The sequence below is a fragment of the Octopus sinensis genome, linkage group LG8 (genome assembly GCF_006345805.1).
Source record: "Octopus sinensis linkage group LG8, ASM634580v1, whole genome shotgun sequence".
NCBI classification, from domain to species: Eukaryota; Metazoa; Mollusca; class Cephalopoda; order Octopoda; family Octopodidae; genus Octopus; species Octopus sinensis.
The window spans coordinates 80,658,037-80,680,900 of NC_043004.1; the positions used below are offsets into that span (position 1 = coordinate 80,658,037).

Consider the following 22,864-nt stretch of genomic DNA (forward strand, 5'->3'; position numbering starts at 1 on the left):
TGTTGATGTTGGTGGTGGTACTGGTTGTGGTGTTGGTGGTAGCATTTATCAGTTAGGATGCTTTTTTTTATGTTTGTGTTTTTTATATATACAAAGGCAAGTGAAAACAATACATGAATACATCAACAAACCACCTAACAACAACATCAACAACAATCCAATAAAAGAATGAGCATTTCACTGTCTCCCCTCCCACATCTCCACCTCCATCACACCTACCACTCACACACACACCCCACCCCTAAAACTTCCCCCCACCCCGCCCGCCTCGCCTGCTGAAACCGAATTGTTAATTAAGACCTAATAATGGTTACTGTCACTGCTGGCGGTGTTTTTGTTGTTGTTGTTGATTCTGTGGATTCTTCTGACAAACAAACAAACAAAAAAATATGGTATTATCTCTGTTGGAACCAAGACATTAAGTATTACAAACTGTTGAAATTTGAACAAAGTCTTGTACAAATTGGTCAGATCGTTCCACACTTTGAATTCTATCTTGTGTTCTCTAAAGAACAGCAACTACACAATACGCTTTTATTATTATTATTATTATTATTATTATAATCATCATCATCATCAAGGCGGAAAGCTGGCAGAATCATTAGCACACTGGGCGGAATGCTTAGCGCTGTTTCGTCTGCGCTACATTCTGAGTTCAAATTCCACCAGGGTTGACTTTGCCATTCATCCTTTCAGGGTGGTTGATTAAATAAGTACCAGTTACACACTGGGGGTCGATGTAATCGACTGAATCCCTTCACCCAAATTCAAAGCTTTGTGCTTCTAGTAAAAAAGATTATTACTATTATTATCATCATCATCATCATCATCATTATTATTAAGCTGGCAGAATCATTAGCACACCAGACAAAATGAATGCCTAGCGGCTTTCTATTCAACTTTATGTTCGGAGTTCAAATTCATCTGAAGTTGACGTTGCTTTCTTGTCCTTTTGGGTTTCATAAAATAAGTACCAGCCAAGTTCTGAGATCAATGTAATTTTATTCCTGCCAGCCTCAAGAATGCTGGCCTTGTGCCAAAATTTAAAAGCATCATTATCATCATTATTATTATTATTTTACTTCTCAGAGCTCTTGGTCTCACTTGTTCTGGTTGTTTCTATGAGAGTGGATGGCAAGTTGTTGTCAGAGGCCTCACAGGGTCTCTTATCACAAATTACAAGACAGTTTTGGGCCCTGCTCTGTCCTCATGTCAAATCCAATTTCTCCCACGTATTTCTCGAATTTGATTAATACTCTCAGTGCCCTTACAACAACTGGGATAACAGTTACTCCCCTTATTGCTCATTATTATTGTTGTTGTGGAGTGAGAACGTGTGTCATCAAAGTGACATTGGATAACAAATATATGAAGCCCCTCATGACTACCTGTCTGATAAGGATACACCAGGCACATGCATCACAGCCATAAGTGCACGACATGGTGATCTCACATCAAGATAAACATTGCATGACCTTGCAGGTGAGACCCAATCAGAATTTTCTTCAGGTCAAGTAACCCATCCCATTCAAAAAGTCTTTGAAATGAAGGTTGTTTAAGGATGTTGATCAAAACACCCATGTTTCCAAGGGGGAATTATTCAAACCCCAAAGAATTCCTCTCAACACATGGCTATGATACCCCCTCCCCCCACTACTTCTGCTCATGATCAGGGATGCACATATCGTCAGCCATTATTCTCTCTCTTTTACTTGTTTCAGTCATATGAATGTGGTCATGCTGGAGCACTGCCTTTAGTTGAACAAATTGACCCCAGGACTTATTCTTTGTAAGCCTAGTACTCATTCTATTGGTCTCTTTTGCCGAACTGCTAATTTACGGGGACGTAAACACAGCAGCATTGGTTGTCAAGCGATGTTAGGGGACAAACATACACACATGTACATATATATATATATATATATATATATATACAAATATATGGCAGGCTTCTTTCAGTTTCCATCTACCAAATCCACTTACAAGGCTTTGGTTGGCCTGAAGCTATAGTAGAAGACACTTGCCCAAGGTGCCACGGGGTGGGACTGAACCCGGAACCATGTGGTTCGTAAGCAAGCTACTTACCACACAGCCACTCCTATGCCATTAAAGGACATGTTCTACTGGTTACACTCAAACAACTGGCATGCAAATCTGTGTTACTGAGCAGAAAGAAATATTTGCTGTAGCTCAGTTCATCTGTTATTATTTCTATTTCACATAAAACAAAAACTACGGAAGCTTTACTACAGAAAAATACAAATCTAAATCTGCAAAACCACATAAGAATGCACATCATTAAATCTACAAGGAATTACTGTTGCCTAATTTATATATCTGGCATTGATACTTTTATTGGTGTCATGATTATTCCCATGATCTTTTCCTGCTGACTACAAAGTGCATGAACAACACATCTATGTAATTATCAATTTATTTTGAGGATCAGATTGTGAAGGTCTTGAAATGCTTATGAATTGGCTTAATGGATTCAGGAATGGTATTGTTCCAATCCAAACATACTGGCACAATAAAGAAATATTGAAAAAAGATATCATAAATTAAAAATAATAAAGAATGCAGTTATTAATAATAATGATTTCATAATAATGAACATCATTGTGTCTTTAATATGTTTGAATGTAAAGCTCTTTCTCTTTACATAATATACGTGTGTGTGTATATATAGGTGGTGTTTATATATATACATATTTGTTTATGTATATATATATATATATATATATACATATTTGTTTATGTATATATATATATATATATACATATTTGTTTATGTATATGTTTGTAATGACAGTTGCTTAGGAGGTGGCGGTGTTTGTTTATGTCCCTCATAAAACAATTTATATATGTGTGTACATATATACACGGAGAGATATACATAAACACACACAGATATACGTGTATATATATTTATATACATACATACATATAAATATATATGCATACATATATATGTATACATATATATATATGTATATATATATATATATACATACATGTATACAATATATATATATACATACATGTATACATATATATATATATATATATATATATATATACATACATGTATACATATATATATATATACATGTGTATATATATATATATATATATATATATATATATATATATATACATACACACACACACACACACACACATAGAGATTGCCTGCATGACTATATGACAATTTCAATGGTAGCAGATTTTTGCTCATTTTCCCGTTTGCTTATTTATTTCCTTATTTTCCGCATCTTTTGTTTAAATGCCTCCTCCTGCCACTACCACCACCACTGCCACCACATCACTACACCTTATGTCAGTTTCTCTATCTTGTTATGTTTCCATAGATAATAAACAAACACACACTCGCGCACGCGGAGGGCCACAACCAACAAACATACAAAGCACAGCAAAAACGAACATCAACAACAATATCATGAACAATACATATAACATTCTTGCATTGTAATTATTGCAAAAGGACCCATCGCCACCGCCATTAAAAGAAATGAAATAATAAAAAACACATATATATATATACATATATATACATCTATCTATCTATCTATATATATAAATTAAATGATGATAATAATATTAATGATAATAATAATAATAATAATGATGATAATAATGATAATGATAATAATAATAAAGGGAAACAGAGAGGAGGAAAAAGAAATACCGAAAGGGGTGTGTTGGGGTGGGTGGGAGTTTGGAATGTTGGTTTTACAGTGGGAATTTCTATTCTTGCCCACCCCCCACCCTTCCTGCCAATGCTCTTCTCCTTCACTGCCCCCTCCCCCTTTGCAGAAAGATAAACACTGTGATGGGAAGTGAGAGGTGGGTGGTGTGGTGAGTGGAGGGGTGTAAGGAGTAAAAAAAACAAAAACAAAAAGAACAAAAAGATTCCGAAAAGTTTTTCTCCAACCCCTCTCTTCCCCCTTCTGTATTCTTCATATATTTGTTTATATTTATGTTTACTTTTTTTTTTGTTCGTTTTTTGTTTTTTTAGTCAGTTGAAGGCTTTGTTGGACTGTTGGGTGGAGTGGCGGGGGTGGTGAGGAGATATGGGGTACTCTGTGTGTGTGTTGTTTTGTTTGGCTGGTTTTGATAAACAATGACTGTTCAATTCCTTTGTGTACATAAAACAAAGAATTAATCAGTTTTTGGATGTGATTCTTCATCTTGTATATAGAAATTATCATTTACTATCATTATTATTATAATTATTATTATTATTATTCCTATTATTATTCTCATTATTGTTACTGTCGTTATCATCATCATTATTTTGGTTGCAAGCTGGCAGAATCGTTAGCATGCCAGGCAAAAGTGCTTTGCAGCATTTTGTCCATCTTACATTGTTGGTTCAAATTCCTCCTCCGCATTCGACTTTGTCTTTGTTCCTTTTCAGAGTCAATAAATTAAGGTACCAGTGAATCACTGGGGTCGATGTGATTGCCTAGTAGTCTCCTCTCCCAAAGCTTCAGGCCTTCTGCCTAGCTGGTGGCACATAAAAAGCTCCATTCGAGCATGGTTGTTGCCAGTGCCACCTGATTGGCTCCCGTGTCGGTGGCACATAAAAAAAGCACCATTCAAGTATGGTTGATGCCAGCACCACGTAACTGGCTCCTGTGCTGGTTGCACGTAAAATGCACCCACTACACTTTAGGAGTGGTTGGCGTTAGGAAGGGCATCAAGCTGTAGAAACTTAGTCAGATCTTACTGGAGCCTGGTGCAGCCTCTCCTGGCTTGCCAGACCTCAGTCAAACCATCTAACCCATGCCAGCATGGAAAGCGGACATTATAAGGGGACTACGATGATGGTGATGGTGATATTATTGGTTCGTTTGTTCATACATCTTTCTTATTTCTCAATAGGTTTTTTTTTTTTTTTTTTTGGTTTTCTTGTTTTAACATTTGCTCCTTTTTAACTGTTTTCACATTCGTTGGTTACGTTAATGAAATTTCGTAAAACTATTTTTGAAATAAAATAAAATAAAATAAAATAAAAAATATATATATGAAGAAGCAAAAATATGAAAGCTACACCCCACCACCACCACCACTCACACACACAAAATCCCCAATAAAATAAAACAAAGCAAAGATTAATTATTTTATTTTCGTTTATCCAATTCTGGAAAAGTCATTGTTTTCTGAGAGTAAAAAAGATTTTTGATTATTTGTTTCTATTTGCATTTAGGTTTTTTTTTTTATTCATTTATTTTTTTCGTTTTTATGTCCAATTCTTGCCACTGACCATTTTGTGTCTTTGAAGAAATGATAACTGTGTTAGAACTGCAATTTGTGTGTGCGTGTGTGTTTGTATATATATATATATATATATATATATTGTATATGTCTGTATATTCATGTATGTGTGGCTGTATAGTTAAGAAGTTTGCTTCCCAACCACATGTTTCCGGGTTCAGTCCCACTGCATGACACCTTAGGCAAGTGTCAGCCTGGGGTCATCTAAAGCCTTGTGAGTGGATTTGGTAGACAGAAACTGAAAGAAGCCAATCGTATATATATAAAAGGGCAAGCAACAGGTTGCTTAGCCACATACCGAAAAATTAGAAATATATATATTTCTAACATATATATATATATATATTATATATATATATATATACATGTATGTATATGTCTGTGTGTACGTACATGTTAGTGTGTCTGCGTTTCTCCCCACCACCATTGCTTCACAACCAATGTTGGTGTGTTTGTGTCCCTGTAACTTAGCAGTTTGGCATAAGTAACCGATAGAATAAGTACCAGGCTTACAAAGAATAAGCCCTGGGGTAGATTTCTTTGACTTAAGGTGATGCTCCAGCATGTCCGCAGTCAAATGACTGAAACAAATAAAAGGATATATATATGTATGTGATGCGTGTAGACTAGGACAACTGTGTAAAGAAGTGCTGATCCCTAACTGCGGAGGGAACCTGTGGAAGAGGTAGACCCAGGAAGACATGGGATGAGGTGGTGAAGTTTGACCTTCGAATGTTGGGCCATAAAGAGGCGATGAGAAGTGACTAAGACCTTTGGCAATATGCTGTGCTTCAGAAATGGTAGTACGACAGGCAAAAGGCTTATCGGTATTTCGTCTGGCTTTACGTTTTGAGTTCAAATTCCGCCAAGGTCGACTTTGCCTTTCATCCTTTTTGATGCACTGGGGTCGATGTAATCGACTTAATACCTATGTCTGTCCTTGTTTGTCGCCTCTATGTTTATCCCCTTGTGGGTAATAAAGAAATAGGTATTTCATCTGTCTTTATGTTCTGAGTTCAAATTCCGCTGAGGCTGACTTTGCTTATCATCCTTTCAGGATCGATATTTTAAGTACCAGCTGGAGGTACTGGGCTGATTTGTGATCGTGAGATCCAGAAAGAATGACACGGGCCTTCTTTCACCTGAATTCTTTGTTCTTCACTTATGCTTGTTATTTAGTTTCCACATCAGTCCTGATTGAACAGACTTATCTTCAGTCATTCCAGGCATGACCATCCTGTCTTTTAACATATGTCTTGTACTACACTCTTTAACGTTCATTTTTCTTTTTTTTTTTTTTTTAATTAGTAGGCTGTTATTAGTTGTGGACATATGACTATTATTTCTAGTAAACTGAGTGCCTGTGTCGAGGCTGGTTCTTTTGTTGACCCTTATTGGTGCAGATCCCTTTGATGAGAGTTTGCCGTGATTTGGGGCAGCTGAAACTTTCAGCTACTTTATTGTCTTACACTTTCTCTCTCTCCTTTTCTTCCCCCCTTCTCTCTCTCATTCATTCTCTCTTCTTTGTACTCTCTAACTCCAATATCAATTTATCACACACTACACTAATTATCGCAATTTAATATAAACTGACAATCTTAATTTAACACGCACTCAACTTATAATCCGTTCATCAAAAACACGCACAATCACTTTGTCTCCACCTACCCCCTCTTTCTCTTCTATGTATATTCTCTTTTGTTGTTGTTGTTGTTCTTCTTCTTCTTATTATTATTATTATTGTTGTTGTTGTTATTATTAAGGTGGTGAAAGAGCAGAATCGTTAGCTCATCAGTGAAAATCAATTGGCTATATTTCATCTAGATTTTTGTCTTGAGGTAAAAACACTGGCCAAGGTTCATTTTTGGTTTTCCTCTTTTTCGGGGGTCAGTGAAATGAATACCAGCCAAGCACCGATAAAATTCTTGCCCTTGTACCAAAAATTTGAATCATCATCATCATCATTAAGGTGTTGAGCTTGCAGGATTGTTAGCATGCCGGATAAAATGTTGAGTGATGTTTGGCCTGTCACTATGTTCTGAGTTCAAATTCTGCTGAGGTCGACTTTGCCTTTCATCCTTTCGGGATCGATAGAATAAGTACCAGTTGTGTACTGGGGTCAGTGTAATCAACTATCCCCCCTCCCCCCAAATTTCAGGCATTGTACCTATAGCAGAAAAGATTATGATTATTATTATTATTATTATTATTATTGAAAGGCAGCGAGGTAGAAGAATCATTGGCACGCTGAGTAAAATGCTTAGCAATATTTCATCTATCTTTACATTCTAAGTTCAAATTCCACTGAGGTCAACTTTGTCTTTCATCATCATCATCATCGTTTAATGTCTGCTTTCTATGCCGGTATGGTTTGACCGGTTTGACTGAGGGCTGGTAAGGTTCCTACAGCTGGATGCCCTTCCTAACTCCAACCACTCCAAGAGCATAGTGGGTGCTTTTTCCATGCCACCAGCACGGGAGCCTATCAGGCAACACTGGCATCGACCACACTTAAATGGTGCTTTTTACGTGCCACCAGCCCTAATACCAGTTGAGCACTGGGGTCGATGTCATCAACTTACCCACTGCCCCAAAATTGCTGGCCTTGTGCCTGTACTAAATATTATTATTTATTGTCATCTCATTGATTTTAAGCACACTTGAAGTATGATGTCCTTATTTTGTTTTTGTTATTTTTGTTTGTCTTGATGTTGGCATGGCTGTGTGACTAAGACATTTGCTTCTCAGCCACATAGTTTTGGGTTCAATCCCACTGCACAGCACCTTGGACAAGTCAACCAAAGCCTTGTGTGTGCATGATTTGGTCAGCAGAAACTGAAAGAAGCCCACTGTGTGTGTGTGTGTGTATACAATGGGTTTCTTTTCAGTTTCCATCTATCAGACCCAATGACATGGCTTTGGACAGGCTGAAGATATAGCAGAAGACACTTGCCCAAGGTGCTACACAGTGGGACTGAACCCAGAACCATGTGATTGCGAAGCAAGCTCCTCACCACACAGCTATAAATGTTTTTATATACATGTATGTGTATGTGTGTGTGTATACGATGGGATTCTTTCAGTTTCTGTCTACCAAATCCACTCACAAGGCTTTGGTCAGCCTGAGGCTATTGTAGGAGACACGACTGAACCTGGGAGCAAGTAGTTGGAAAACTGACTTGTAACCAGACAACCAAGCATGCGCCATAAAAGCGAAATGAAATGGGAAATAATAAGAGATATCCAAGTTTTCTTCTTTGCGTGAAGTACCTGAAATACTCAAGGGTTTTCTGACAAGAACAACGCATATATACATGTGTGTTCTTATATTTGTTACTAGCACTATGACCCAGCAACGCCTGGTCATAGTGCTAGTGCATGCATATACAACTGCATGCGTGCGCACATACACGCGAGTACTGTCCAAATCTCCGACCAATCAAATACAGCTAGCTGGCATTCAATTAGCATGTCACGTTTTGGGCATTTTGATTGGGTTTTGGATAGAAAATTCACAAAAAAGTCACTTCTATTGATTTTTAATGGCTTTGCAGCGTGACTGGGGAAATGAAAAGATGTGCACGACCACCCTTGGATGGTTTTGAATGACCATATAAAGTGCAAGCCCTCTAACTGAAAAATTGTGGATTTGTATAAAGGACACGCACACAGACATTTTGCTGTTTGTATATATAGAGATTCATAAGGTTCTACATCTTGTGAACTCACCTAGATAACATTATGTCACACAATCCAGCTAGCTTCTAAATAGTATTCTCAAAATCGATAACAATACTAAATCTTAGATCTATATTTAAAGTTTTCCAGATAGTTCCATTTCTATTGGTTATCTTAATTACACCCAATTAATTAGCTAATAATATCCTTGTGTCATTTTCTCTTTTTTTTTTTTTAAATCAGTGAATATGAGGTTGAATATCTATTAGATCAATTTTGTTTTAATAATTAAATAAAGAATGGAGATAAATAGCTATTAACTAAGTCTCCAGTTAATTGTGAAGTTTGCATTGCGCTTTATGCAAGAAATTTAACTTGAATAGAATTCCCAAGGCAATCTTTTGTTGGAAAAGCTAAATAATATCTGAATCTTGTAAGATAGACATGCAGGGTGCAGGGTAGAAATGGGGTGGAATTGCATTTACATTTGTATGTGTAAACACATCTTTGTAAAAATGCCTGTGTTTGTGTCCAAACATATGTATGGATGCATATATATTGCATATACGAATGTGTGTGTGTATATATATAGATAGATAGATAGATAGATAGATAGATAGATATAGAGAGAGAGAGAAAGATAGATATGTGTAAATATGTACATATATATATATATATATATATATATGCATATTTATGTATGTGTATATATGCATATACATATGTATATATATATATATGTATGTATATGTATCAGATCTGACTGGGCCTGATGAAGCCTTCCAGCTTCACAGACCCCAGTTGAACCGTCCAACCCATGCTAGCATGGAGAACAGACGCTAAATGATGATGATGATATGTATGTATATATATATATATATATATATATATATTTCTTTATTGCCCACAAGGGGCTAAACATAGAGGGGACAAACACGGACAGACAAAGGTATCAAGTCGTTTACATCGACCCCAGTGCGTAACTGGTACTTAATTTATCGACCCCGAAAGGATGAAAGGCAAAGTCGACCTCGGCGGAATTTGAACTCAGAACGTAACGATATATATATATATTATATGTATGTATGTATGTTTGTGTATGCATATACATTTATATACAAGTAATCCTGTTCCTTTTTGGTTTCACCTAGAAACCAAATAACACCAGAGAGGTGACCGTAATACCAAAACTACTATTGTCCTAAGACAGATAAGACAATCATACAAGCACTGTAACAGTCATAAGTCATATGACTTCCATATAAACTGTATCGCCATCATAATAGATATGATATTCATACAGGTGTTGTGACAGTCATAACAGGCATGTCACCTTTATATAACCTTTTAGCATTCAGATTATCCTACTAATTTTAATCCTTATTTATTGACATAGTTTTGGATTAATCATGGATTATCTCATAGTTTTGAGATATCGACAATGCGATTGTTTATTTATAGAATGGCATTGTAGGGTAGGTGTGAGATGTTGGATCTGGTTGGTTTGAACATAACACCGGTCGCATATTCGGGCCAGATGAGACCAGTTTAAATGCTGAAGGGACAAACCCCTGAAATGGTTGTAACAGAAGTCCCCTATTCACATAAACCATGTATCGTAAGAGATATACAATTTTCATTTAAATTCCGTGTTGCTGTTGTTGATGCAAGCAACTTTGTAGAAATTATGAAATATTGATGTGTGGCATCCTACACTTATTATAGTCTCTGTTGTGTGTGTGTGTGTGTGTGTGTTGATGCAGCCCAGTGCAGTGTGATGCTTGGAATGGTTCCAATATGTTTGCGTTTCGTTTGGATGCTTGTCTGTTCCTCAAGGCTGCAAGTTATTCCCATCTTACCATATTCCTATATTATCTGTTTGAATGATTCCTTTCAGAGGAGTTTAATCCTTCTGTCTGGCAACTCTGTGGGAAGCAGGAACAACGCCAAGCTGCTGGTGCTAAGATTTGTAATTCTAACATCAAAATAATCACATCTACACAGATGTCGTGAATACATTCTTGTAACTGCGTGTTTGCACTTCATAATGTCATGCTATTAAAAAAAAGGAACAAACAAACAGAAGAGGTGTCAACTCCGCAAGCTGCAGGTAGTGCAGACAACCTGTCTAGGAAAGTGGTAACTCTGGAAAGAAAAAAAAAAGAAAACAAGCAAAAATGAATACACAAAACGAAGTTCTTATGTCATCTCTTTAAGTTCAAGGTATGCTATGATGCATCCAGTCCTGTTCGTCAATTGGTTGCTGATAAGAACATCCTGTTGCAAAATTCATGCTCTCATCCATCCTTAACATGTACCATATGCAATTTTCCCTCTTAGTTGGAGAAAGATAACCAGCAAAAATGGTTTTGTTTAAATACCTGAATTATGAAATACAAATTCAGTTGAGCTTTTTGGTTGGAGGAGGCGATGAACAGCAGAAAAATGCCCCTAATAAGGTCTAATCAAGGTACCCTTAAAAAGGAAATGAGGAACAGGCTGGTGAATATACTGACCTGAATTCACTGCCCAAATCCACAAAAGTGTTCGATATTGACCCCTGGGGGGTCGATGAGACTATCCAAGGAGTCGATGGGACTATTTATTTATTTTCTTGTACATGCCTGGGGTCGATGAGGGGGAGGTCAAGTATTCCATGAAAGGGTCGATGGACTAAAACGTTTGGGGCCTCCTGGTTTATCAGATCAACTGGAACCCACATCATCATAACTGACGGAGTGCCAGTAGCAAAATTGACAAAAAGCATACATTGAACAATAGCCAGAGAACATCACTGGAAAATACAAAAACTAAAAGAAGCAGCACATATGCTAGGACACAAAAACCTCTTAAGCAGACCGAGTGCAGATATGAGCAGCATAAGGGAACTGGTATTAAGGAAGGGTAGGAAAATATTAGATTTATAAGCCCTAAAATTCACTCCATAATTGCCCACGGGCTACTAACCCCAAGATTCCTAGTTCAGTTCCAGGCATATAATAATAATAATAATAATAATGATAATAAAAACCTCGAAAAATACCTTAGGAATGAGACCCCAGGTTTGAAGTTGCCCCAAGACACCTGTTGAAGGCTGGAGGGTATATCAGCCAAAACATTGTGTTTACAACAAACAAGATGAGGACAAATATCTGTCAAAATGTAAATAATGTAGAGAAATTAGAGATGTCAGACAAATGCCTGATATGCAAATTAAGCTAACCATTATAGCCAAATTCTGTTTAGGTTTTGATTTAACCATTTAGCATTTGTCAGATGCGGTGCTTATTTATCCACATTGTTTTGAATTATTCATGCAGTTATTTCACAGTTTCAAGATCTCGATGATGTGACTGTTTATTTTCAGAATGACATTGTAGGGTAGGTGTGAGAGGTCACATCTCTGGTGTTATTTGGTTTCTAGGTGAAACCAAAAAGGAACGGGATTACTTCCATATATATGTTTATGCATACACAAACATACATACATATACATATATACACATACATGTACATACATACATATATATATACATATATACACATATACATACATACACATACATACATATATGGTTTGAATAAAACAAACAGAATATTTTGCCTGGATACGGCCTGTTTGAATGTTAAAAGTTTAATCATCAATTTGCTATGGCTACACTTGATGGTCAGAGAAATGGATGGGTTACTTGTCTTTCAGTGAGTGGGGGAAAAAGGCTGGCCACTGAATTTGGTTAAAAAGAGACGATGAGTGATGGCGAGAAGAATATTGAGCTTTATTTGGTAACCAGTTGATCTAGCGAGTGGGGCGTTGTATCAGGGAGGAGGGGCAAAGATACTGTCGAGAAGTAGGACTTGAAACAGCGCATATTCTCTCCTGATGGCCCCATGCACTTGCTGGCTTCTGTTATGCAGAGCTTTCGACTGGCAGCACTTGCATGTGCAAGCTGTTTGCAAAACATCAATGAACCATGAAGCATGTCAGAGCAACCTCTTTTTTTTTTTCATGTTGCAATTATTGCTTCAGTTACTCTTGTAATTGTTGGCCTATTGCCTGTTAAGCTTGTTTCCCCCAGGTTTTTGGAGGATTAGCGGATGATCAGATCAGTGTATATTCATCAGTTTGCCCCCCTTCCCCACCTTTTTTTTTTAGGGTCACTTAACCCTTTAGTATTTAAACCGGCCATATCCGGCCAAAATAGCTAATCTGTTTTATGTTCAAACTGACCAGATCCAGGCTCTCACACCAACCCCACAATGTTATTCTACATTAGGTAATTACACCATCAAGATCTTGAAGATATGAGATGATGCATGATTAATTCAGATCAATGGGAATCAATAGGCATTATGTTTGATTGAATAATCTGAACGCTAAAGGGTTAATGCTAATCCATCCCTTTCCAGACACCTTTATGCCTTTCATGGCCACTTCCATATCTGAAAGCTCGACTGTATATACACTTGATAAACTTCAACATTTAAACAATACTACTTCACATTCCCTTTGTTTCTTTCTCTAATTGAGAAGCAAATTTCAACTAATTAAAAACCTAGTACATAAACCCCTTGAATTAATTATCCAAATTCGTGTTATTAATCTATTTAAATTATTTCCCTTAGCTCCTTATTTGTCATTTGTTTGTGCTGTTATATAACCCTAAGGCCTTCGTACTATATTAGCAAGTCTTTTTGTTGTAGTTGTTGTTGTTGCCCTCAACTTATTTCCTTGGGTTTCCTTGATTCTTTTTCAAAGAATAGAACAAAATATGAGAAAATATTAGCAATTATGTTGCTATTGTTGTTTTGGCCCCAGGTCTGCCCTGATTAAACACACAGAAGTGAATGAACAAAAGCCTCTTAGCAATGACCATTCCATCTGTTTATTTGGAACATAATGTGTTTCTGATTACATTATCCAATGTCTGATATCTGAGAAAGAATTAGCTACTAATTCTTGTAGGTCAAACTACTACTTACATATGCATGCATGCACACAGAAGCCTGTAAACAAAAAGCTTCCAGCTATGGCCACCCCATCTGTTTATTCAGAACATAGCGTATCAAGGGTATGTTGTTCAATGCGTCCTTCCTTGTTTTCAAACCATTCTTGGGATTCTGAGAAAGAATTGTTTGTTAATTGTTGCAGGTTATGCTATTATGTAGACACACAAGGCAGCGAGCTGGCAGAATCGTTAGCACGCCAGGCGAAATGCGTCTGCCGTTATGTTCTGAGTTCAAATTACGCTGAGGTCAACTTTGCCTTTCACCCTTTCGGGGTCGATAATTAAAGTACCAGTTACACACTGGGGTCGATGTAATCGATTTAACCCCTTTGTCTGTCTTTGTTTGCCCCCTCTATGTTTAGCCCCTTGTTGGCAATAAAGAAATATATATAGACGCACATACCCACACACTCAAAAACCTATAAACAAAAGACATCCAACCACGACCATCTTGCCCTTTTATTTATTGGGAACAAAATGTGTCTTGGATTATATTATACAAGGAAAGATTCTGGGAATTGGCTGCTACTTTTACTAGGTCAAACAACTTTGTAAATCCAGACTCAGTCACATGTGTTCTCCCTCATACATACCCTCAAGTGCTCCCTCATCTCTCACTCACACTCTTGCTCATTGGCTCATAACCAACCCTATTCTATGCTTTGCTTCCATCACTCCTTCCAAAAAATTATTCAGAAATTAATGGTAAGGAGGGGAAACGAGTCAGTAACAGCAAGCAAAATCTTTGCTATTCTCTCAACTACTTGATTCCAACATATGTTATTCTCTAGGTTAACCAAGAAAGGAAACCTTTATTACTATTGATGTCAGCTAAGCACCTCCTTAACTGCCAAAATGTCTGCTAATATTTAGGTCATATCAGTGTAACAAGTAAATATAGTTTTGGTATATGTTATTCTTCACAACAGCTGTTTGTTTTAAGTTTTATACCAGGGGAGAGAGATGGAGAGACGAAACCCTTCTCCCCTGCAACTTAACTTTTTCGTTATTTCTCTTTGTTGTCATTGATAATTGTATTTATTATTATCATCATCGTTATTATAATCATTGTCGTTATTAGTAGTAATAAAAGGCGGAGAGCTGACAGAGTTGTTAGCACGCGGGGCGAAATGCTTGCTTAGTGGCATTTCGCCTGTCGCTATGTTCTGAGGTGTGTATATGTATATATATATGTGTGTATGTATGTATGTGTGTGTGTGTGTGTGTGTGTATATATATATATATATAGTTAATCGAAACAAGAAAGCACAAAAAAACACAACACGAGGACGTGGAACAAATATAGTATTATGGACGCTCAGGAAAGAAGGAGGGTTTAACGTTTCGAGCGGAGCTCTTCATCAGAAACATAGGAGAAGGGAAGACAGAGGAAAAAAAATAATTGCCATATATATATCATCATCATCATCATCATCATTTAACGTCCGCTTTCCATGCTAGCATGGGTTGGACGGTTCAACTGGGGTCTGGGGAGCCCAAAGGCTGCACCAGGCCAGTCAGATCTGGCAGTGTTTCTACAGCTGGATGCCCTTCCTAACGCCAACCACTCCGAGAGTGTAGTGGGTGATTTTATGTGCCACCGACACAAGTGCCAGACGAGGCTGGCGAACGGCCACGCTCGGATGGTGTTTTTATGTGCCACCGACACAGGTGCCAGACGAGGCTGGCGAACGGCCACGCTCGGATGGTGTTTTTATGTGCCACCGACACAGGTGCCAGACGAGGCTGACGAACGGCCACGATCGGATGGTGTTTGTTACGTGCCCACAGCACGGAGGCCAGTCGATGCGGTACTGGCTACGGCCACGTTCGGATGGTTTTCTTGTGTGCCACCGGCACTGGTACCACAAAGATACAAATTCCATTGATGTTCATCTATTTTGATTTGATATATATATATACACACACAAATATGTATATATGTATATCAATAGAAAAAGTGATGCTACTCTTATTGTTACCTATTTCTTTATTACCCACAAGGGGCTAAACATAGAGGGGACAAACATAGGTATTAAGTCGATTACATCGAACCCAGTGCGTAACTGGTACTTAATTTATCGACCCCGAAAGGATGAAAGGCAAAGTCGACCTCAGTGGAATTTGAACTCACAACGTTGCGCCAGACGAAATACCGCTAAGCATTTCGCCCGGCACGCTAACGTTTCTGCCAGCTCACCGCCTACTCTTTTTGTTACCATTCGGCTGTATTCCATTGGAGAGTGAAATATTAAGGGAGGTAAATAGTCAGTGCTTCACGGGGCCAGATCATAAGTAGCACCCACACGAATCACTCCACCAACTGTAATCTTTGTATGTGTATGTATGCACACATGCATGTATGTATATGTGTCTATCTACATGTGCATATATGTATATATGCGGGTGTGTGTGTGTATGTGTGTGTATAAGGAAGAGGTGGGGGAGCGTAGATTTCTGCTGATTCGGTGATTCTTTGATGTATGTTGGTTAGTTAGCAAGCTGGAGGTTTTGAGTTCTAATTCTCCTTCATCTCATCGTTCCTTCTATACACACCAGTGCGGAGTCAATTAGTCACTGGCATTCTTGTTCTTGTTGTTTGCTTAGCCACATTTTTTTTTCTTTTGATAGGGGGCACCTGTTTGAGCTGGTCCCCTGATCAAAGGCATTCCTGCCTTTCACAATCATATTTTAGGGCTTTAGGTTTTTTTTTTTTCTTTCTATATACGTCTAATGAATTGACATCCACATGAACCCAGTCAGACATGTGCGGCATCATCATCATCGTCAGCAACATCTTCATAGTCTTCATCATCACCATCATCATGATCATCATGATCATCTTCTTCATCATCATCATCCTCAGCATCATCATCATTTTCATCATCATTATCACCATCATCATCATTATCACTACCATCATAGCCTTCACCATCATCATCATCATCATCATCATTATCATTACCATCATCATCATCATTACCACCCCCATTATCATCATCACCATCATCATTGTCATTACCACTATCATCATTACCATCATCATCATCATTACTAACCCCACTATCATCATCATCATCAAGTATGTATATATTTGACATATATCTTTTAATTTCATTAGTCGTTTGACTGTGGCCATGCTGCAGCACCACTTTGAAAGGATTCCTCAAACAAATTGAACCCAGTATTTGTTTTTCTTTTCTTTGTAAGCCCAGTACTTACGCTATCGGTCTCGTTTGCCAAACTGCTAAGTTTGTGGAACATAAACACACCAACACACACACACACACACACACACATATATATACATATATATATATATATATATACACAATGGGCTTCTTTCAGTTTCCCTCTACCAAATCCACTCACAAGGCTTTGGTTGGCCCGTTGATCAAGGTGTCACACAATGGGACTGAACCCGGAACCATGTGGTTGGGAAGCAAGCTACTCACCACACAGCCACTCCTGTATATATATATATATATGTATATATATATATATATATATATATATATATATATATATATATATATATTTACACACACACACACACATATATAATACTTACATACACACCTCCGCAGAGATAAATTTACCTTTGAACTCCCCAAAAACAACTTTGCTTGATTTCCTGTTATTTTTACATCACATATTTGGCGATGTTGTTACAAAAAGATCATATTTTGCGCATTTGAGGATATCACAGTTTTTGGAATGGGGGAATCCTGAAGAAACTTGTTGATTCTTTCTTTTCATGAAATGAAGTTTTAATCTTATATTTATTGTATTTTTCGTTTTTTTTTTGTCTTTTTGTTATGTTCTGTTTTTTTTTCTTAATGTCTTTTGGGAACAATTATTGTAGGTGGAGAATAGAACGGAAGCGCTTTATATACAAATATATTTGCGTGTTTTTTGGTTATTTAGTTTTGGTTTTTACTTTTATGATGTCAGTGAAGTGTGTTGTGTCAGAAAGTACATTTATTATATTAAACTGCAAACATGTAACGATATCTTAGCTCACTGCTTACGCATACATTCACCCTAATCACAGACACAATGCCCCTCATATACATACACACTCACACACACACACATACTCATCCCTTCACATGCACACACACACCCTTGTCTCTCACCCCAGCAGGAAGGAAACCTGTCTGTATACATCAAGGCCTATGTTTGAAACAAGTTTGGGGTAAAAAATTGTGGACAGTGGAGGGGTGACATTGAAGGTAAAATGACAAACAAGTTGCTGCTGCAAACTTGTTTGGGCTCTTCGCCTGAAATGAACGGGGTTGGTGTAGAGGGGAGAGAGTGCATGTGTGTGTGTGTGTGTGTGTCTGTGTGTTCCTACAACCACCCCCTTCTCTACAATTACGACTATCACCACCACCACCACCACTACCACTACAATCATCATTCACCTCGTTGCCATCATCACAATGGTCCCTTTAACCCTAGGCTGAGAGGGGCCTTGTGAGTGTATCTGGCAGGCAAAAACTGAACAAGTCCTTCATGCTTTTGTTCTTTCACTTGTTTCAGTCATTTGACTGTGGCCATGCTGGAGCGCTGCTTTTAGTCGAACAAATCGACCCCAGGACTATTCTTTGTAAGCTTAATACTTATTCTATCGGTCTCTTTTGCCGAACCTCTAATTTACGGGTACGTAAACACACCAACATCGGTTGTCAAGCGATGGTGGGGGACAAACACAGACACACAAACATATACATATGTATATACATACGACAGGCTTCTTTCAGTTTCCATCTACCAAATCCACTTACAAAGCTTTTGTTGGCCTGAGGCTATAGTAGAAGACACTTGCCCTAGGTGCCACACAGTGGGACTGAACCCTGAACCATGTGGTTGGCAAGCAAGCATCTTACCACACAGCCACTGCTGCACCTATATATATATATAAGAATTACGCCCGACGTGCTACCGATTCTGCCAGCTCACTGCCTTACAAAGCAAAGCAAACTACTTACTAGTGTGTGTGTGTGTGTGTGTGTATGTATTTCCATTGTGTTTACTAGTTTGTAAACAATGGCTTCCTACTGATACCTCCCGTCTTTCCTTGTAAAGGTTGGTGACTGGAAGAGCATCCGACCAAAGGAAATCTGACTAATGCAAGCATGATATATATTAGTTTCAAATTTGAGCACAAAGCCTGTAATCTCATGGGATGGAAATTCAGGACATAAAAATGGACAAAATGTCGCTAAGCATCTTGTCTGGCTTTGCAAATGATTCTACCAGCTTAAGCATAATAAATATTAAAATGATGATGATTAGGACATTTTGTGCTTTTGTAGGTGTTGCAAGAATTCTTGGTTTGTATTCTTTGGCTGTCTATAGTCTTAGACTCATATCGTGTAAGAAATTATAAGGAGAAAAAAAAAAAAAATTGGCAAAATTATATTAAAAAAAAAAATAAGGAAATCATGTGATTTTGTCTTTAGAAATAGTATCAACAAAAATTCTACACAAACTAGTTCCAGTCTTTCAGTCTCATAATGATATCTCTAAGTTCTCTAAAATAGGAATATTAACATTATTTTCTCTGATTGCAAAACTATGTAATTTGGAAATGGTACAAGTCTGGCATTCTGAGACAGACAAAATCTAAAATATTAATGAGGTCTTGTATAAGTTATTGATCACTTGCTAATCCATCAGCAGTGAAGGAAAACCAATTTTTGGTAATGATTTTTGAAAACGGTATTCATTAGGTTTTTGAGATGAACTGCATTTTCTTGAGGTCCAAGCAAAAAGGATTCTTCATCTGATTACATGGAAGGATTTGATATAAGAACTTGATCTGGGAACTGCATATTCTTTGATTTCTCTTATTTGTTTTGGTATCAATACCTTCCATCCTGACCAAAAGATACAGAAAGAAATAGTGAAATTGAGAAAATGAATTTTTTGATAATAAAACCAACTTCTTGAGTAGAAAGACCATTTAAAAGTCTGGAATCTATAGAAGAGGATATTTGAGCAAGGTGCTGCAAGATGGAACTGAACCTGAAATCGTATGATTGGGAAGTGAACTCGTTAACCACGCAGCCCAAATATTCTACGTATTTTATATCCACACTGGCCACATCTGACCCCTCTCTAACTCTACCCTACAATGTCATTCTTAAAATAAACAATCACATCATTGAAATCTCAAAGCTATAAGATAATGCATGAGTTATTTAAATCAACATCATCATCATCATCATCATCGTTTAATGTCAGTTTTCCATGTTGGCATGGGTTGGATGGTTCAACTGGGGTCTGGGAAGCCAGGAGGCTGCACCAGGCCCCAATCTGATCTGGCAGTGTTTCTATAGCTGGATGCCCTTCCTAACGCCAACCACTCCAAGAGTGTAGTGGGTGCTTTTTACATGCAACCGGCACAGGGGCCAGAGGAACTGGCATCGACCATGATGGATGGTGCTTTTTACGTGCAACAAGCACAGGGGCCAAAGGAGCTGGCATCGACCATGATCCAATGGTGCTTTTTGCGTGTCACTGGCACAGAAGCCAGTCAAAGCTGCCCTGGCATCAGCCATGTTCAGATGGTGCTTTTTACGTGCTATGAGCACGGAGGTGTCACAACTATAATTTCTATTTGATTTTGATATTGCTGTTGATGTTGATGTTGATGTACTTGACTCAATAGGTCTGATGAATAAATAAGCGTTACACTTGACAAAATAATCTGAGTACTAAAGATTTAAGGAATTCTAATTTTCGTTTCTTTTTCCTTGTCGTTACAGATTCTGGTGACCTGCAAAGAAACTGGATCTGCACCGGAGAACCAAAAAGTTTCAGTACAATCTCCATTGGTGCCCAACAATAAAATGTTGATCAGTGATCAGGAACCAGTGTCTTCCATCAGTCTCAAAGACCAAGCCACCCAGCTTCTTTTGTCATTGCTCAATATCCATGGAGTTTACCGCAATATAACCAGTTCCATCTGCGTTGACTTCAACGTCTCGCAGTCTCCTACACACTGTTGGAATGGATCCCATGTTGCACAGTAAGTGAATTCTTCTGCTTTTCTTGTGATTTCATCTTATGTTTTTTTCTGGTCAACATAAAGTTCCTCACCCGGGAAGAAAAGAAAATTAACCAGCCTGGGCGGGGGTGTGGAAAATGAATATGGAAAAAAAGAAATGAGCACTGACGACCTTTGGGGGTGGAAAGGGGACTTTCGAAAAATTTACAAGATCCAATATTTTCGTCATAAATTTGGGCATATGGCATAGTGGTTAAGAGTGCAGGCTACTAACCCCAAGATTCCGAGTTCGATTCCAGGCAGTGACCTGAATAATAATGATAATAATAACAACAACATCGAAAAATACCATAGGAATAATCCAGGTTCGAAATTTCCCCAAGACACCTGATGAAGGCTGGAGGGTATATCAGCCGGTTGTGTTAACAACAAACAAGATGAGGACACATATCTGTCATATAATATAAAATGGATATATATTGATTCTTTTTTTTTATGGAATCCCACATTTTTGGTTATGGAGGATCTAATTCTGAAAAAATTTTTTTCAAAAGTCGCATTTTCAAAATTTCATTATGTTATTGCAGTTTTGTGAGATTTGGCTGTTATTTCTAGCATGTGGATAGCCTGCTTGAAGGCCGAAGCGTATATATATATATATAAATTTTTTTTTTTTTTTGCTTGTTGGAAATTAAAAATTTTACAAACAATTTTTCTTCAGAATCGTAATCTTCATATTTTTCTACATATTTTGCAAAAACAAGAATATTTCTGACAAAAGTGTAAAATGAAGAGGGGGGGGGGGATTAAAATTTTGAAAAGGCAGTTTTTGAAAATTATTTTTTAGAATCAAATCCTCCATAACCAAAAACTCAGGATTCTGTAAAAAAAAAAAATCAATAAATATCCATTTTACCCAAAGTTGTGATGGAAAAATCGGATCTTGTGAATTTTTCGACAGTCCCCTCCCCACACCTAGGGTCATCCGCATGCATTTTTTTCATATTCGTTTTCCCACACTTGTTAACAGCCCCCAGGCTGGTTAATTTTTTTCTTTTTGTTCCCGGCTGAAGGTCTTTATATTGACCATTTTTCTTCATCCATTTCCACTCACACTGCTACCCTTGTCCTTGAATAGTTGTCAAAGCTGCCGAGAAATTCAAAACAATTTAAAATTAAGCATATTTTATCTCTAGGTTTAAATCTAGAGATTAAAAATTAAGAAAGTTGAGAAAGTTATTAAAACTCAAGACATCTCTGAAGAGAGAGCACAAGTCATTGATGAGGCTGGGATTTGTGATGAAACAACTTTGTTTAACCAGCACATCAAACAAATGATTAGTTAAAAAGAAGTGTTATTGAACCAGTGTGTGTGTTTATTATTATTATTGGTATAATGACCCTCCCAAAACACACCATTTGTTTCAACACACTAATTCACATCAAGGAGTCAGTATCACATGGACCAGCATCCTGTGGTCAGTCAGTCCTGAAATGCGCAATATCACAAGAATCCTACTAACCTTCTCCATGAAGAAAATATGCAAAAAAAAAAAAGAATATTGAAATTCCCTTCCATCATTCTTTTCTGTTTTGTAATCGAATCATTACAGGATTGCTCTTTGGGCTTTAGAGAATTTTCAGCCAGGGTGCTTAGAATTAAACAAAGCTTACCATTCCATTAAAATTCTACAAAGGATGCTTTAAAATGTCTTTAACAATTAGATCTCAATCAAAAATTCTGATTGGATGATCCTGTTTTTATTATTCCTGCATAATGTGTGTGTGTGTGTGTGTAATTGTATATGCGAGTGTACTTGTGTTTGTGTGTCCCTTTGTTTGTGTGTATAGGTTTGTACAT

At 37.5% G+C, this 22,864-nt stretch overlaps 1 protein-coding gene across 1 annotated transcript in view; it reads left to right on the forward strand.

The window, feature by feature from the left end:
* LOC115215034 (glypican-3) overlaps nt 1–22,864 on the forward strand; it is a 390,560-nt gene that overhangs the window by 262,335 nt on the left and 105,361 nt on the right. Inside the window, exon 4 of the mRNA XM_029784165.2 lies at nt 20,762–21,024. Within this exon, the coding sequence (XP_029640025.1) occupies nt 20,762–21,024 (263 nt within the window). The remainder of the gene's footprint in view (nt 1–20,761; nt 21,025–22,864) is intronic.